At 46.1% G+C, this 17,686-nt stretch overlaps 1 protein-coding gene across 3 annotated transcripts; it reads right to left on the bottom strand.

Annotated features, from left to right (window-relative positions):
• Positions 1-9,477: 9,477 nt before the first annotated feature.
• On the bottom strand, positions 9,478-16,901 carry LOC119174524 (B-cell receptor-associated protein 31). 3 transcript variants are annotated; one of them, XM_037425462.2, is made up of 9 exons: positions 16,762-16,901; positions 16,053-16,158; positions 15,777-15,877; positions 14,510-14,669; positions 14,005-14,119; positions 12,960-12,980; positions 11,662-11,761; positions 11,436-11,536; positions 9,478-10,038 (listed from the first exon to the last, which is right to left on the bottom strand). In XM_037425462.2, the coding sequence occupies exons 2-9, from the start codon at positions 16,142-16,144 to the stop codon at positions 10,000-10,002; spliced, it is 729 nt and encodes a 242-aa protein (XP_037281359.1). In that variant the 5' UTR covers positions 16,145-16,158; positions 16,762-16,901; the 3' UTR covers positions 9,478-9,999. The 3 variants fall into 3 exon arrangements, with proteins under 3 accessions (XP_037281359.1, XP_037281360.1, XP_037281361.1); XM_037425463.2 differs by lacking the exon at positions 16,762-16,901 and adding an exon at positions 16,621-16,759; XM_037425464.2 differs by lacking the exon at positions 12,960-12,980.
• Between the last annotated feature and the right edge of the window lie 785 nt (positions 16,902-17,686).

Raw genomic sequence — 17,686 nt, 5'->3', positions numbered from 1 at the left:
CGAGAAACGAGCGCTAATGTTTAAGGCAGAACTTTACCAGCCGACATGTATCTTCGCTAAAGTTCTCGTTTTTTGCATTCAGGGTCACTGCCCGAACATTGCTGAGCTCGTCGCTTCCTAGCAATGCGAAGCCACCCTCTTGAAATACACTGCCTACATGTAGTTGCTTGGTAGTTCGTGTCCTGGGTCGATCAGCGTCCTTCTATGAGACTCGATGGTCGCGCCGAAACACCATACGGTGTAACACTTGATGATTATTTCCCAAAAAGTGACGCTGTGTCCAGTGCACACTTGATAACTGGCGAAAATGAGAATGCCATTTGTCACAGGCAGGCAGCTTCATTGAAGTAACGTGCCAGTGACTGGTGTGGAAGAGCACTTTAGGCTTTCAGTATTTCTGGCTTTTTCTAGACCATTTAATAGGCCACTTCAATGAGAGTTTTTAAGAGGCATCTGCACACCTTGAAGATGCTTTTTTGGCTTCTGCCACAGAACATTGGCAAATCTGCCACTTTTCTCACTGTCGAGTAATGACGTGTATACCCGAACATTATCACAGCTTCAGCATTGCATGGAGATTTCGCAGTATATGCTGCGAAATGAAAACGAGAGAAGCGAGAAACACTGAGCATGTCTGCGATGCAAGCGGTTTCAATTGCCCAGAGGTATTCTTTCTAAACGTGCACCATCTTCTAAAGATTCTAGCAATTCTGCAGGTGAGCACAGCTGAAGTAGAACGCTTTTTTTCATCGCTGAGACACTTAAAGTTGTACCTGAGAACTACAACAACGCATGAAAGATTGTTTGGCATTGCTCTCTGAACATCCACCGTGAAATACTAGTTCGCCTGGAAGACATTTCCTCTGTTCTTTAATGGGAACGTAGTTGGCTTCAGCTGAATTTGTGTGTAATGTCAACCATAGATGCCAGCTCAATGAAGGATGGAAGTTTACTGAAGTTATTCTTGGATTGAGATTTTCTAAAAACACAAGTAAAAACATAGTTGTTAATGGTCAATTAGTGGAGTTTAACATCTGATGTGTGAGTTCAATGCCATGGTAGGGAAGAAGCAGGCTGGAGACCAGGCAGTAGGAGTTCATGGCTTGGTACTAGAAATGCCAGAGGGGAGCCATTAGTAGAATTCACAGGACGCAATAATTTATGGATCTTGAATACCTTCGACCGAAAACAAGGGAACTGTAAGTGGATATATAGGAGCCCTAATGGCAAAAGTAAGAACGAAATAGTTTTTATACTGAGTGCACACCCAGGCATTGCGCAGGATGTGGAAGTGCTTGGCAATGTACAATGCAGTGACCATAGAATGGTACGGTCTCGCATTCGCCTAGACTTGAAGAAGGAACGACAGATACTGATACGCAAGAAGCCAATAATTAGCTAGCGTGGAGAGGAAAAGTACTCGAATTCAGAGTCTCGCTTCAGTACAGGTACTCTGCACTTATCAAGGAAACCAGCCTTAGCGTTGACGCAATGAATGATAACCTGAAGAGTGTCATAACAGTGTGTGCAGTGGAAGTTGGAGATACGGTACTTAGACAGGACACTGGCACGCTTTCCTAGGTATGGGCGCTGATGCACAGGTCTCGCGTGTTCTTCGACCACGGTACGGTGTTTTGCGATGGGATTACGTCTGACTTTCGACGAGGTAAAGAAGCACTCGGCGAACTCTCTGATGAGGTCAGCAATCTGTTGCTTCTGAGATGACGAGAGCTCTCTGTCAATGTCTACTAATTGGAGTACGTTATCTACTGCCTCTGAAGCTTTATCAAGAGTGCAAACATCTGAGACTTGCACGTACTCATGCAGCGATGCTACGGATGTTCCCTTCGCAACATGCTGCAGCTCATTTCAAAAGTTAGTTAATAGGACATACGCACATCCATCACGAAGGCTCACCAGGCCTCTTGCCACGCATAGCCCTTTTTCTAGTAGCAGTCCAATGTTTCCATCCGCTAATCCGTCATAGTCACGGAGAACTTCACTCCTCACAAAAACGGTCACACTGGAACGTGACGGCACGGTTACATCTTCGTCCACAATGCGGAGAGGTAGAACGATTGGTTTCTCCGCATGACAGAAGGCAACGGCATTCTCGGTAGAAAACGAAACCTGGGACTCTTCCAAGTCAATGACTGCATTGTTTGTCTGCAAGAAGTCCATACCTATAATCAGTTCCCGGGAGCATTCAGGAAGCACAATAAAGCTGCCGACATACACAAATCCTCTTATTCCTATCCTTGCGGTGCATAACCCCACGGGACTAACTAAGTGCCCTCCAGCGGTACGTATCTGAGGTCCGGTCCATTCAGTCATCACCTTCTTAAGCTTCTTTGCGAGAGCATTGCTGACAACGGAATATTCTGCACCAGTGTCCAATAGCGCTATTGCCTCGACGTCGTCGATCGTGACTAATATCTCGGAGGTAACGTCACTACTACTGCACTTGTCTGTCGTTGCGTAACTGCCACCGTCTTGTCGGGCTAACAATGGAGGGTCTTCAGTTGTCAGTATATCAGCGGCCTCACCTCCAGAGGTTGCTAGCTCTAGTTTTCCCACCGCGGGCTAGGTGATCGTGGTCTTCGGGAATTTGATGACGGATGAGGACTCGGCGACCGATAGGGCATCGGTGCTGTCAAACGTGACTCCCGTTGTTGCGTGTCTTGAGGTGAATAGCGTGAAGACAAGTATGCTTCGATTTCGTAGGGCCCTTCACCGTTTCGTGGGCATGGTGCATTGACTGGAAAACCACGCAGTCCCACTCGACGATACTGGCACGCCCGGTAAAGGTGACCTGCTTCTCCGCAGTGGTAGCAAAGAGGCTGCCGGTCTACAGTGCGCTATACATCACTCTTACGTGGTCCTGTTTCCGGCATTGGTAGTGGCGCACTCGGAGAAAACGTCGGAGGCATCACAGCAGTCGAAGTCGTCTGATTCTTGCGTCCGAGGTCCTGTCGTACAACTTGCGGGTACGACAACTGAGGCGGAGACTCTGGTTGTGCACGCTGTAGTACCTGAGGTTGTTGTTGAAGAACCGCTTGCCGCCTTTCTTCGCGCACAACGTCGGAAGTGAGGACATCGCTGGATGAGCTTGAGTCATTTGTATTTTCTGAAGTTCTTCCCCTTACGACAGCCCTCACCATTTCATGCAAGAGGTCAATGTTAATCGTGAGGGTTGTCGACGCCGCACTAACAGATGAGACGCTTACGTCCGTGTTGTATTGGCGCGCGCGCTGCTGCAGGGTCTTTTCTATCATTGTCGCCTCTGATCTGAACTCAGCAAGAGAGCGGGGGAGATTACGCAGTAGGCCTGCAAAAAGCTCTTCCTTCACTCCACGCATCAGGTGCCGCAACTTCTTTTCTTCAACCATGTTCGGGTCGGCCCGGCAGAACAGTCGAGACATCTCCGCAGTGTACATGGCAACGCTCTCATTGTTCCGTTGGTATCGCGTCTGAAGAGCAACCTCTGCCTTTTCTTTGCGGTCCGTGTTTGGGTACGTAGCAAAAAACTTTCTTCAAAAGTCGTCCCATGACAATAAGGACGCTTCGTGGTTTTCGAACCACGTACGCGCAGAATCTTGCAGTGCCACGTATACGTAGCGAAGTTTCCTTTCTTCGTTCGAACCGTTCAGTCTGGCAACGCGTTCGAAATTGTCGAGCCAGTCCGCGGAGTCCTCGAAAATATCACCGTGAAATACCTCTGGTATGCTGGGCGGGTCCATGACGATATGAGATGGAAATGAAGTCGCTTGGGTGGCCATTGCAGGGGCTCCGGAACTTACGTCCTCCACTGGTCTCGAAGAATCGAAGAGGGCGCCAAACTCGGGCTGCTCACCTCGTAGGCAGCGACTCGTGCGTTGGTGTACGGGAGTCAACTGCGCTGGTTCCAACCTTTGGGGTTCTGGGCTATGTTCTCCATCCTGAGATGGGCTTGGAATCATACCCAGCGCCTTCACCAGTTTGTAACGAACAAATACAGCGCTGGAAGCTAAAACAGCTATTAATGGCGAACTTGTGCCCGTCAACTAAATACACAAAGGTTGTAAGCTCGCTAGAGAAAACCTCGTCAGCTTCTTCTCCTGCGTCTCGCCTCGTGCTGCTCCTTCGAAAAACTGCTAGCATTCTTTTTTCCAGTGCGTGGTAACACGTGCAGCCAGCGTTGCATGGCGCGTTTAGCTTGGTGCGTTTGGCTTGCCAGTTGGTGTGGCAGAATTCATAAGAGCAGGAAGCGGCGCAAGACTTCGGTAGGTGCCTAGCAACATGCGGCAATATATTGGCACACATACAAAGAGTCACACTTTAATATGTTAGAATGTGTCCTATAAGATCATGGAACTGTGTCTGGCTATTTTCATTAAGATCAACTCTGGCGAGTCTGCCCTACAAGAGGCTATCGACACCACCGAGTCTTACCTCGACCACACCGGTCTCAGGTGCTCACCTGCGAAGTCGGAGCTGTTGATATATTTGCCCAAACGCCGGGGTGCCAAGCCCAAAGGGTGGAAACCTCCGGCGGAACGCAATATCACCCTCCACACCAGAGATGGTCGTACTATACCCAGGGTAGACACCATCAAGGTCCTCGGCATGATCATCGAGTCTCGCGGAACCAACACCCAAACAGTACACAAGCTCAGGACTAAGACTGAGAATGCCATACGACTCGTACGTAGAGTAGCCAACAGGCACCATGGCCTCTAAGAAGACAACCTGCTGCGTCTCGTACACGCGTTTGTTTTGTGCCATTTTACCTACGTTGCCGCTATACAGAAGTGGCTTCGTGCTGAGCGCGATCAACTCAATGCGCTTATTCGCAAGGTGGTCAAACGAGCCCTTGGCCTCCCTATCACCACTCCAACGTACAAACTCCTCGAGCTTGGCATACATAACACGCTAGAAGAGATCGCCGAAGCTCAGGAACGCGTGCAATTGACCCGACTCACTACCACCAAGGCGGGCCGCCATATTCTGCGCGAGCTCGGCTTCTTCTCTTCGAGGGCCAGGGACCCCCCAGAGTTGATTCTAATTCCCCGTGAAATCCGCGACCTTATCACGATCGCTCCCATGCCACGAAATGTACACCCCGAATACAACAGAGGCAGGCGCCTTGCACGGGCGACCGCCATTCTCAAGCGCATAGACATGGAAGCGGACAACGTCTCGTTCGTGGACGCCGCTGCCTATCGCAACAACCAAGCCTTCGCCGCGGTCGCGGTATCATCCGCGCAGCAGACTCTTAACTCAGCCACAATCCTCACCCGAAAACCCGAAGTAGCGGAGCAAGTAGCTATAGCTATAGCTATGCTCGACAGCAAACGGGAATTCATCTACAGCGACTCCAGGCCGGCCATCAAAGCCTTCGAACGCGGAGTCATCTCTGACCAGGCGTTACGTATCCTGCGCAATGCGGACCCGAGTGCCCTGAAGCACCACACTGTCATCTGGTTCCCCGCCCATCTCGGCCAGGTGCCGGGTGCCCTATCCAACCTCAACGAGATCGCCCATGATGCAGCGCGCGCACTTACCGACCGCGCTGCCACAGGGCAACCTCATCTTGCTGGGTTGGATACCAATCGGGATGCACCAATTACGTACAATGAAATTACAAAGCACTTTTACTTGGAACGCCGCATTTTTCCACCCCCACATTCAAAACTTAACCGACTGCAGGCATTAACCCTACGCCTATTACAGACACACACGTACCCAAACCTTGCCACGCTTCACGTTTGTTATCCCGATGTATACCCCAGCGACACATGCCCATCATGTGGACACACAGCGACACTCGAACACATGCTCTGGGAGTGTAGAACAACTCCTCCCGACTCTACCTCAAGCAAGTGGGAGATGTCCCTCAGGAGCTCACTTCTCGCCGACCAGCAATGAGCCGTCCAGCAGGCCCACGAAGCGGCCGCCAGGTACTCCCTGTCGGTCCCTACGTGGGAGACGCCCGCTACGCGCTAAGCGCGTCCTGCAGGACTCAAATAAAGTTTTTTCATTCCATTCCATTAAACTCTGGCGAGGTCTGTTCCGGCGGGTACAAGTATTACCACCGCTTGAGCATTAATCCCATCCCTGAGCCAACTTAAAACACTCGCAGCCGAGATTCCTGCCCAAAATCTCACAGAATGGTAAGATTTGAGAAACACCACAACATGTTTTCCCGTATGCAGACATTATTTATTTTAAAAGCACCCAGCACTGATATTGTGATAGTAGCAGCAGCACTTAGTTTCTAAATCATGTGAGCGCGAAGCAACAAAAAAATGAAATAAGTTCAGTAGTTTGCAGGGGGGGGACGAAAAATTTCGGAAGGGGGTCGAACCCCTCCCCCTTTTTCGTTACGCCACTGCAAGCCAGGGAGACCCAACATAGGGGCCACCCTTCGGTGCGGTAACTTCGACCACTACATGCAAAGCAAACGTACCCTGGTAGGTGTTCTGCGCTACGGCTCAGCGAGACACAATCTGTCCCTTGGGGACTACAGGACTACTGTTTGGTGCGACCACATTCAGTTTCCCCAGAAAATGCGTCGTTGTGTGCAGTCGACTACGTACGCACAGCTACGGAGATATTCCGTGCTTCGGCGACACGAGTCGAGGTATATTCAAACGCGGCTCAAATTAACTTCCCCATGAGCGTGTACTCATTCATACGCATCGTCTTTAATACTCGGACACGATCTTTTAATTGCACAGCAGTTCACACAGCAAGAGAATGCATCCCGACTTCTGCAACGTGCATTTTACGTTTATTTCGTTAATTGAAACAGCCAACGTCACTCACGCACTCGCGAAAGACACAAAACCCTCACGTTGAAGTCACAATTACAGGGGGAAATTTATCTGCCAGATTTGATGGCAGTCTGGCAACACCGACTTTCCAAATCTGACAACAGTTTATGCAATGCCAAACAGAGCCTTGCCATTCTGACTCCACTGCTCACGCCACCACTGCTGCGCTACTGCGAATGAGTTTGACCTGCTTTTCTTTCGTGCTTATCGTCAGCATGTTGCTCTTCGATGCCCTAAAATGGCGAACGAAGACCAGATTCTTGCCGGGCTACCTGGCCTGACCCGCTGGGACACTACGGCCAGCCGACGGGCTGCCTTTCCTGGAATATGTCGAGTTACCTTGCTGGACAGGCTGTACAGCAATTGCACCAACTTCCCTGAAGGCTTATAGGGCCTGCGAGCCCATTCGATCGTGAAAAGCGGGGAGAGATGCCTGGCGCCAAGAAGTGCAAGACGTGGAGTCAAGCACAGTGACGCTGGCCGTGGCCAATGCCTTTGCCCCCAACCTCCCTGAACGCCTCTTGCCGGCTGATGCCTTGACTCAGGTGTGCATCAATTCGGTGTATTTTCTACGCAAAGAGGCAAGCAAAAGGTACTTTGTGAACTTGACAGAGGAGAAATGGGAGGAGTGGAAGGCAGAAGGCGGTGCGCTGCATGCCATTACTTGGCTTCCTGCCACGAGAGCGGACCTGAGGAACATGGCCGTTTTTGAGGCAACGACCACCATGCAGATTTTTGCTCTTCTGGACGCCCTGCTCAGTGTGGCTCAGTCAAGCGTCATCGAAGTAGGGCCTCAGCTGATCTTCGTTGCGGCTTTCTTGGGTTTCTCCAAGAAAGGTTACATCACACAGAAAAAGCTGGGAGCCATTATCAGCGAGTACCAAGAGCATTCGGGGTTTGCCCTGCTGTTGACACCTGCCCGCATCTAAGACGTGTGGACTAACGTAGGGGCCCAGGAGACACTGAGCCATTAAACACCTACGAGACACTGGTGAATATCTTCTGGTGCTGGGCCGCAACCACCGACCGCATCTAGGACGTGTGGACAAACGTAGGGGCCCAGGAGACACTGAGCCATGAAACACCTACGAGACACTGGTGAATATCTTCTGGTGCTGGGCCGCAACTACCGAGGGGATCTCAATGCGGATGCGCATCACGCTGCAGCAGGCAGGCAGCCTGGACTGGGCACACGCAGTACTCCAACTTTTTAACAATGGTGTTCCATATGCAATCACTACTCAATTTTTTCTGGGAATCTTCAAATGTAATCAGAATGAATCAGGAAATCACCGTCCTGCGTCTATATTTCCCATTTCTTTAAAACCTCTTCAGAAACTTATTGTAGACTTCCCAATTTTTTTGAAAGCTACAATATATTAACACCACATCAATTTGGGTTCCGGCCGAAGAACTGATAAATAGCATTAGCATTGTTCACCAGAAATAATATACCTAAAAGAAATTGTAAAGCAAGAAAATAGTAAATAGTTCTTTTTTCGTTTTTCCAAGAATTTTTGGTGAATCATGAGGTCTTGCTAAGCAAGTTAGATATTTATGGTATTCGTGATTGTAGGTTAAATTTACTGTGGTTATACCTGTCTCGTCGGCGACAAGTTGAAATAAATAGCTCGTGATCCCAAATTCGGCCACTGCTTTGTAGTGTTCCACAGGGTGGTGTTGTGAAACCTTTGCTCTTCAATCTTTACATTAATGACATCAGTAACATGAATAAGAATGTCATGTTTACTATATATGCAGATGACACAACCATATTTTTCTCTGGACACAGCATCAACTACCTTATCTACAATTTTAACGACACCTTAGTTCAACCGATTGCTTTCAAAATTTCTTGCACCATCACTCTTTTTTGTCAGTTCTGAAGCCCACTTATTTTGAAGATATTTTTCATTTTTTGAAACTTCAAATTACCAAAATATTTTTCTACATGCCCAGAATCGTCTGAAGAGTGCACAAGTGCCATGCATGGGCCATTTAGTATAATGAAAACAGGGAAGGTGTCGAAACAGTTGTAACTTTACAAGTGCTGCATAGCCTATCCTTTCCACTAGTTTTTTCGCAGATATACCGAACATCATCAGTAACCATACTAAAAAAAGAGCGAGTAAAAAGGCCGTCTTTCTGTCCCACAACAATAATCGTCATCTATATTGCGTTCCATCCTTGCGCTATTGCCCCGCGCCCGGTACATTCCGGTCATGATAGACATGCACACTGTCAGGGTTACATTGCATTCTCGATAGGAAAGTGGCCAGTGCATGCGAGTTTTCAAGAAAGGAAGTGCACGCAAGCCTGATGACAATTATTGTTGTGGGACAAAAAGACACCCTTTTTACTCGATATTTTTTTTTAGGGTGCAGTCAGCCTTATGCAAGTAGAAAAACAGCAGACATAACCTAGCAGTGTAGAACACTTTCAATGTAAAAACATTTTCAACTACACACCACTGATAGTGCTTTCTAAAGCATGGCCTATCCAAAGAAAAAGGAATTGCAAAGATAGCACCGGCCTTGGGTCAAGGAATGTAGTTGCTTATATCGAGAGTTTCTTCCACCTGAAGTGAGCCCCACTAGGTTGATATGTGGTGGCCGCTCTGTAAACTCTGAAATACTAGGAAGCAATCTCACACTGGGCAGAATTGTACAGAGGAAATTTTTTATTTCATGACATTTGAGGAACATGCACTCATACAGTGTAGACCGTGTGCGTTTGTTTTGTGCATATGCAAACCAACGGAACCAGAAATCGGTTCAATGTCTGAAAACATGGGCATAAGTAGTCCTACGATACGCCAGGCACTTTTATACACACCCGATGGTTATAGTGACACCGGGAAAATAAACATGTATTGTTACCTCCCATTTAGAGAATAGTATTAAAGAACAGTACCATTCATTAATCAGGTAACTGAACACTCCCTGCAAGTGCAGCAGAGTACAATGTGCAATTGATTAAAAAAAACACACAAAAAACCACACCCTTTCATTCAGCACACAATCTTAGCAGTTAAAATATCACATCACATACACAAACAACCACTTTCCAATGTTCACTTTGCAATGTGCTCTCGCTGTATCAGAGAGGCACAACTGTGGCGCAAGGAAAATGGAAAAGATCAAAGCAGCAGCAACACTGGCTCAGAGGATGAATTGCAATATTCCTAGTTGTCTTTCTTGCTTGTGGGCTCTCCACCTGCAGCCTACAAACGAGAAGGCAAGAACAGTCATACAAGGGAACAGTGACAACAAAAGGAAAATGAAGTTACAGTGACAAATAACATACCGTATTTACTAGCTTAACGAACCCACCTTTTTTCTTTTTTTTTTTTTTCAGAACAGTTGATGCCAATTTGGGGAGGCGGTTTCATTACCCGGGAGAAAAAAGTCACGGGAGTTATAACAGCGAACATTTCACATGATGATCTTGTTACGCGAAGTGCGCGGAAAATAGTTCTTGTAGCCTGCAGCTCTTTCTTGTCTTTTCCCGTAACAAATGCATGGATTGACGCCAGAGTGTCGCCCAGCCTGTCGGTTCCCATGCTCCCGTGCATGCTCGACCAACTTTTAAGTTTAAAACCAGCCGTGTAGATAGCGTACCTGCCGAGCGCAATACTCATCAGGCGTGCCAACTAAGTTCACGACGACAAAGAAAACTACAAAAAGCCAGCGTCGAATGACTGCACACAAACGTAACGGCTGCACGGCATGCCGTCGGCGCGGTTGCGCTTTGCATAGCTTCCGAGATGACTGGCAGGTGGAGTGTTTTTAGCCACACGCCCGCCATCTCGGAGGCGATGTTCTTTCTTCGTTGTTTGCTTTGTTTTTTTGGTTTTTTTTTTTTGCTGCTGTACTTGCGTCGCGCTCTGCTTGAAAAGGAACGACTTTTAAATTTTGATTCAAGTCGTCCGAGTTTGCATTGCTCACAACTGTTTAGCATGGCTGTAGACCTATGTTCTGACTTTTATTTAGTCATTATTTTGCGATATAATGGCTTGATTCGAAGTTGCTTCCATCATCATCGGCACTGACTATCATACCAAAATGAAATGAACAGATACATTGCAAAAAATTTTTCTTTTTTCAAGAACCAAGGTGGGGGGTGGGTTGGTTTATTATGCGAGTGGGTTCACTACGCGAGTAAATACGGTATCTCGAATAGCACTATGCCTGGGAATAAAAAGTTGCATACAAAAAGGGGAATCAATGTCCCATAACTTCAGATAACCTTGGAGCACTCTGTCGAAGTTAACAGATACAAGAGGCTGTTTGCAAATGTATAGGCGACACAGGCCTTGCAGACTAAGGATGTAAAACGGAAGCACAGCATGCCCTTTGGTGGGTGCATGTGATCAAAAGTTTTGCCATTAAACATGCCAAAGTAAGGACTGAAAGTTGGGCTAGTTTCTTGGAGTTCACACTTGAAACATACTTGCATTCATATTTGAGATAGAAGTTAGTGCTTGTGAGGTCTTCCTGTTCCCTCTTGTGTTGTCTTTGGCACTACTTTTTTAAAGTATGAACGACTGAGTAACACACTGGTATGTCGTAACTAACGGGGAGATTCAAACTGTGTACCTAGCACAGCACTCTTCCATACCTGTGCCTTCGAGTGCTCCTCGCACAGCCTGTCGTACTCCTTGCTCAAGTTCTCAGCTTGCAGCTTCAGGGCATCCCTGTCCTTGGTCAGGTGGGCCACTTCTACAGTAGTGAAAACAGCAACCGTTACGATTCAGCGCACAGGACCGTGAAGGTGCGCGCAGCAATGAGGTCGGTTCGAGAGACATGTCTTTAGAAAGAGAAAAAAAAAGTTTGCAACAAGTCACCTTTTTGGGCCTTTTCAAGCTCAGTCTTCAGCTCTCTGATGTCTCTCTCCAGGGTTTCGGTCTTGCTGTTGCCCTCGTTCTGCTTCGTGTTGTCGCTCTTCTGCAGTGAAGAAGCACAGAAAAAAAGATAAAAAACCTGTGTTGGGAATGCAAGTGCACATTTCAGGCAAGCAATGACCCGTACCCGGGGGTTAAAACTGAATTTAACCTCCCCATACACATTTTCCCTCCCCTTTTTTTCCCTGCAAGTGTACATTCAATATAAAAAGCTTCACAAGGTGGGTATCCCGAAAAAAAAAAGCCAAGTTTCTCGAGATGCCGCAAGTTTTTCAGCCACATGCCCACGCTAAAAAGTTTCCTCATTTCATTATCTTTCTCGAGAACAATAAAAACTTGGGAATGGTCTTTCTCGCAACATCTCCACTAGATGCAGTCCATATGAGGCTTCATGCATTGCATATTGAATTATAACTTCTCATTGATCACTGTCGTGACGATACCATCTTGTGATTAAACCCAACCTTTAGACGTAAGGAAATGACATGAAAAAACCCAGTGTAGAAGGATCGCCATCAGTTAAAACACTGCCATGACTCCCTCAAGTCAAAGAATACCAACTGACAAGCATTCTCGAGCACACTTGCTAGGTACAACTCCACTGCTTTAAAGACAACAGGGCACTTCACCTGAAGTATGTCGTATGGTAGCAGTGTTGGTATTTTAACAAAAGTTTCCACAGCAAATTTTATAGATCGACCTTTTAAAGAGAAGCACTTTCGCCTGTATTAGTACCGCATTAGTGCCAAAAGCCATGAGAAAACGCCAGGCAAGCCAAACAATGCACAAAGACCAAATACAGGCGGCACCGCCGCCATAAAGTTCCCGCTGGCAGCTTCGGCTGCAGCCTGCACAATTCTTTATTCCGGATAATAAATAGAGGGTATTTTCGGGCAGCAAGAGACATAGCATAGCATATTCCACAAAAATTTGTTGCAGAGATAAGGTCATAAATAAATAATTAAAAATTGGTACGACGCATTTGCATTCAGACCCTGAGAGTTTCTGGCAAGAAATTGAAAACCTAGCTCTTTGTTTTTCCGTTCGGACAATAAACCTTGGATCACTAAAATGAGTAACATAATAGTTCTCAATAATCTCGTTTAACTGTTGCACTTTTGTGCCCCTTGAAATGACACTTCTATGAGCGGGAATGAAACATTCTAACCTTAAACTACCAGATTTCTATAACTACCGTGGCCAAATGAGAGAGCAAAACAAACACGTCTGTGTCTACTTACTGCAGAAACGTCACTTCGCAGCTGAAAAATGAAAAGAAAGCAACGCAACCAATACAGAGCCATGCTCAATGTTTAAAACTTAAATGATGTCTAATCGTTCAGCAATGTTATATAAATATTTAAAACAGCTTGGCGTGCAATATATATTCGAACACATCCTGCGAAGCGTGTCCAAAGAATGCAAGTACTGCTCAGAAAGGTCACTGCACATTAGCAATAATTATGAAGAAATAAATTACAATAGCATTATCAACATCAAATAGCATACAACGGGACAACTAACAACACTATATACTACTTTGCAGTAAATTGGAATGGCATTAGTGCTGTGAGCAAAGAGAAAAATTCAACACCTTAACTAAGTGATTATCAAATTAAATGAAATTACGTTATTCGATGTCTCAAACCAATGAGTAGGCTATAAGACAACAATGGTGACCTCTGTATCAATTTTGTCAGTTCATGGTACTTTTAACGAGCACCAAGATTAAATTACACAAGCATTTCTGTGATTCCCTGCCATCAAACGCGGCTGCCACATTTTGCGAATGAACTCGCCCAACAACTCACTCGGCAGCAGAAAAGCCGCGGAACTGCTACCATGTATTGTCAACACAGAAGTGTACCACTTTGCATGATTTCGGGAAGGAGAATGTTGCACGCTAATGGTAACCTTTTGTAAGAAAAAGTATTCTACTGCCATCCAACCACACTAAGAAGGACATTCAATAACAAGCATAGCGAAACACATCACAATTCTTAATTGAAAAACTCCAACGACATTCTAACGTCTTGAGAAAAGAAAATAATAACTAACTTCCGTAACGCTAAAGGTGGCCTAAAACTTGACCGCATAAATCAACGTGATTTCAATAGGAATATTATCCACGTTTATCACGATTTTCTTCAAGGCCAGAGGCGATTTGAACTTATAAAGATTATTCAGTGAATACGAACTTTAGTGCAGACTATCCAGCAGTCAAGGCAAAATCACTGTAATGCGTTGTGCAGTGTTCAGACATCATGCAAGATTAGAGCGACAAACCTTGAGGAGGTTCTGGGCAGCTTCAGTGGCGGACTGCGCTTGCTTCATGGATGCTTCGTTGACAGCAAGGAGGACAGCCTGTGCGCTGATCAGTGTCACGAGCCTTCGGATTACCCTGTACGACAAGTAGGCCATATTCAACACAACAGAGGCAGGACTGAAAAAGTACCTTAAAAGTACGCTTTGCCAGCGCTACCACGTGCTTGTCCTGCCAGTGAGATGTCATTAAATACGTAAAATGTACTTATCAAGTAATAATTGGTGTGGTTTCAAATAGCAAAACCACAATACGATGAGGGGCACCTTAAAGGTAATGTTTGTAAATATTGTGCATCTGAGAACGTTTGCTATACTAAGACGAACTGACTACACACCCCTCAAGACAAGTCAGAGCCAGGCCAGAGATATCTAACACTACGAACGAACGAAGGTTTGCAGGCACTGACAAACACGTCACAGGCACGCTTGTCAAAATAACTGAATGATGAAAACCGAGGCAACTCACAGCCACAGGAAGAGGGCGAAGCCAGCTATGTAGAAGTTTCGCTGGGCTCGAAACATCTTCATGCTCTGCTGCATCTCCACGTCAAGGTTGCCATGGTGGTGGTACTCTGACTGCGCTTCCTCGCGGTGGGCGCCATACTTGCGCATCTCCCGGACAGAGTCTGCAACAAACAGAAAGCAGTTCTCGGCGTCTGTGCAGTGTTTAACAAGAACAACATTGTTAACATGAATTGACAACAGTGGGCCTACAAGATGATGTTATAACTTCTTTCATGTTCACAAGCACAATAGTAATGCAGGCACAATAATGCAACAATGGTGGACACATTAGCATAGTCTGACTAACAGCGTTCTTGGCATTTTACCGGGACAGGGCATCTGACATTCTGCAAGCGACATTCTCGTCAAAAAAATGCCGAGATATTCAATGCCATATTGGATGAAATCTCTCATAAGTGATTATATCCTCGCAGGAAAGTGACACGAGAAAATGATCTCGGAGTTTTGTTGTTGTTTTCTTTACTTGTGAATTTAAGCTAAGTGTTCCTACTTTGTGTCCGTAAACTGGGCATGTCACTTAATCCTTAAATTATTAGAAATATCAGTCAACTTGTACAAGTCTAAAGCCACTTTTGGAGGTCAAGATAATGACAAAAGGGCCGTTTCAACCTCAACGACAGCGTGCCACTTTGTTACGGAAAGTGTCAGCCTCGGTCAAAGCAGCCTTTTAGTTTTGAGCAGTAGCTAGCAGCTCACGACACTGAACGGACACTGCCAAGCTCTGGCACCGTCAATTAACGAGCGTACACAACGACCGAGGTGGGCTCACAGAATCGTTGCTACGGGCAATTGCACTGCACACTGCACGACACAATGCACAGATGGTTTGAACACATTCGTAGCAGCATTTGATCGAAGAGCTCTCGGAGATAAGTGAGCAACAAATTAAAATGTCTGAAGTATAGACTATTTGTTTAAGTGCTGTAATGAATAGCAATCATTGCTAGCTACCACAACAAGCATTGATTGCAGCAACCACTTCATTGTTTTCGTGACGTCACATTAAACCGCACAAGTGATGCAATAGTGGAACTACTTGCACTAAAGGTGCTGTCACCATAACAATACCCAAATCAGCATGTACAGCTGCACAGCAAAGATTTTTAGATATGTGATCATTACAGCAATCTAGGCGCAAGAGTTCGTTTCATTGGCTCATCGCAGTGTTTGATTTTTTTTTTCGTGTAATGATTAAAGTAAGCACTCACCGAAAAAGAACAGGACCAGAACAACGATCATAACTGTGAAGTAAATATCCGCTTGGGCACCAAGGCTTTTGAGGAACCGAGACTTGAACAACTTGTTCCATCTTGCCACATAAACGGAGAAAAGAGAAAAAAGTCAAACGGGCGTAGGCAAATCAGTCGGCGCACCGCGCGAGAGGTCAGGAGACGTCGCACACCGGCAAAGCACAGTAAAAAAAATTCCGAGCATGTATTACGGCTCGGGCCATGCGAGGGCATCGCAAGCAGAGCGCAACTCACGTTCTGGGCGAGATGAAGGGGATCATGAGAAGTAAAACGATGGCTATTTCCGCGTACAAAAAGGCGGCGACGATTGTCCACTGGAAACTCATTGTTCTTGCGTACACTGAAAACAAAAAGAAAGTACGTTTACAGTTAACCCTGAGCTCTTTCCCGCAATCGCAGACACCAGGCATAAAGTAGCACCGCATCGCGAGGCGATCAGAGCCGCACCCCCTTACCTAACCTCGACACAAACGATTAGCGATGATCAACTAATGAAAGCCTCGTTTAAGAGTCCCTATCATAGCTGAAACGCGTCGTCAGAGGCACCGAGGTGGGATTGAGGCAGTGTCAACGAAATAAAAATGCGGCTAGAAGGAAAAACTTCATGACCCAGGGTGACCGGCTTGTCGGTCAAAATGGGGAAAAAAATGACGACGCATCGAAGAAAATGTCCACTAGCCCCCCAAGTGCGGATCCGACAGTTGTTACTGTTACTTTTTGTGTACTCTTTGCCGCCCCCTTGTGCGCAAGTAAATATGAAGCTTCATGATGCAAACGCGCGGAAGTTTCAGTAATTACGAACCGTACAACTTGGGGGTGAAGTAAACAGTAGTCGCGAATGCGGCACAACAATGGACGGTGGGATGTCAGCAGTGGTGCGGGAGCTCAGATGTAGAAGAATGACTAGACAAGGAGACTGAGGTAAAGTGGATATGGGACTCACGTTGGGCGACGTGTACGAAGGACGGCAAGCGAATGATTCACGCTTGCTCCAACTTCACCTCAAAAGTCAGCACGCACTCCTCTGCTGTGCCAAAACAGGTAATGCAATCCCGATCAAGGCTTGTACAACCGAGGAAAAATGGTCCAATGCATGCGGCGCACGCATCTACTGCGTGTCCTAGGCACTTAAAAAAAAACTTTATACAACCAATTAAAATAGTTATAAATCAAAGTTTATAACAAGAATTTATTAGTTGCCACTTTTGATGAGATGCACTGGTGACGTAAGTTGCTTTGTAGCGTACTCTACCGTTATAAAAAAACATTATGAAAGATCGCTCTGTAGTGATATGGGCCATGTGTTTTCGCGGCAGATACAAACGTTAGATGCGAGGTGGCATCTTCACAGAAATGGTACTATCTTCATAGTCGACGCATTTTCTTTTACAGTAAGAGAAGCTTTCACCACTAGTATGGACAAATAATCATAACACCGAGCAACGTGGTGTCGCACCCCCGACTTTCCATTCACTATTTACGTCAGGCCAACGTTTGATAGCCAATGCTTGATCCCAGTGCTTGACCCGTGGAAAAGTAGATAACAACAGTGTTCAGCATTATTTAAATTTAGGAAAAAAAAACATAGCCGGGGACGACTATAGCAACCCCAACAATTGAAAATTTATTTTTATTTTGTTATCGTAACTCAAAGAGAAAAAGATTTTTAGTAGTCCCATTACAAAAGCTAGGAATACAAGTAAATCTACCAGTACTTTTATCACTTGGCGGCATTTCATTTGGTTACTGCCACAGGGATATATGCTCCTCTGAGTTTGATTACATCAACGCAATTAAAAGAATACCGTGCTAGTGAACCCTAACCGTTTCAGATCCTTAGTTTGTAATTCATAGCGATGTCTGTCGAA

The sequence above is a fragment of the Rhipicephalus microplus genome, chromosome 5 (genome assembly GCF_043290135.1).
Source record: "Rhipicephalus microplus isolate Deutch F79 chromosome 5, USDA_Rmic, whole genome shotgun sequence".
NCBI lineage: Eukaryota > Metazoa > Arthropoda > Arachnida > Ixodida > Ixodidae > Rhipicephalus > Rhipicephalus microplus.
This window is presented reverse-complemented; position numbering and strand designations above follow the sequence as displayed.

Bases quoted from the DNA above. Each gene is read 5' to 3' on its own strand.
- LOC119174524 (XM_037425462.2), bottom strand. From the start codon at position 16,144: ATGAGTTTCCAGTGGACAATCGTCGCCGCCTTTTTGTACGCGGAAATA. The intron at 11,762-12,959 runs GTAAGTAGACAC...TCTTCACTGCAG, and splicing joins TGCGAAGTGACGTTTCTGCA to AAGAGCGACAACACGAAGCA. The intron at 11,537-11,661 runs GTGACTTGTTGC...TCACTACTGTAG, and splicing joins GCTTGAAAAGGCCCAAAAAG to AAGTGGCCCACCTGACCAAG.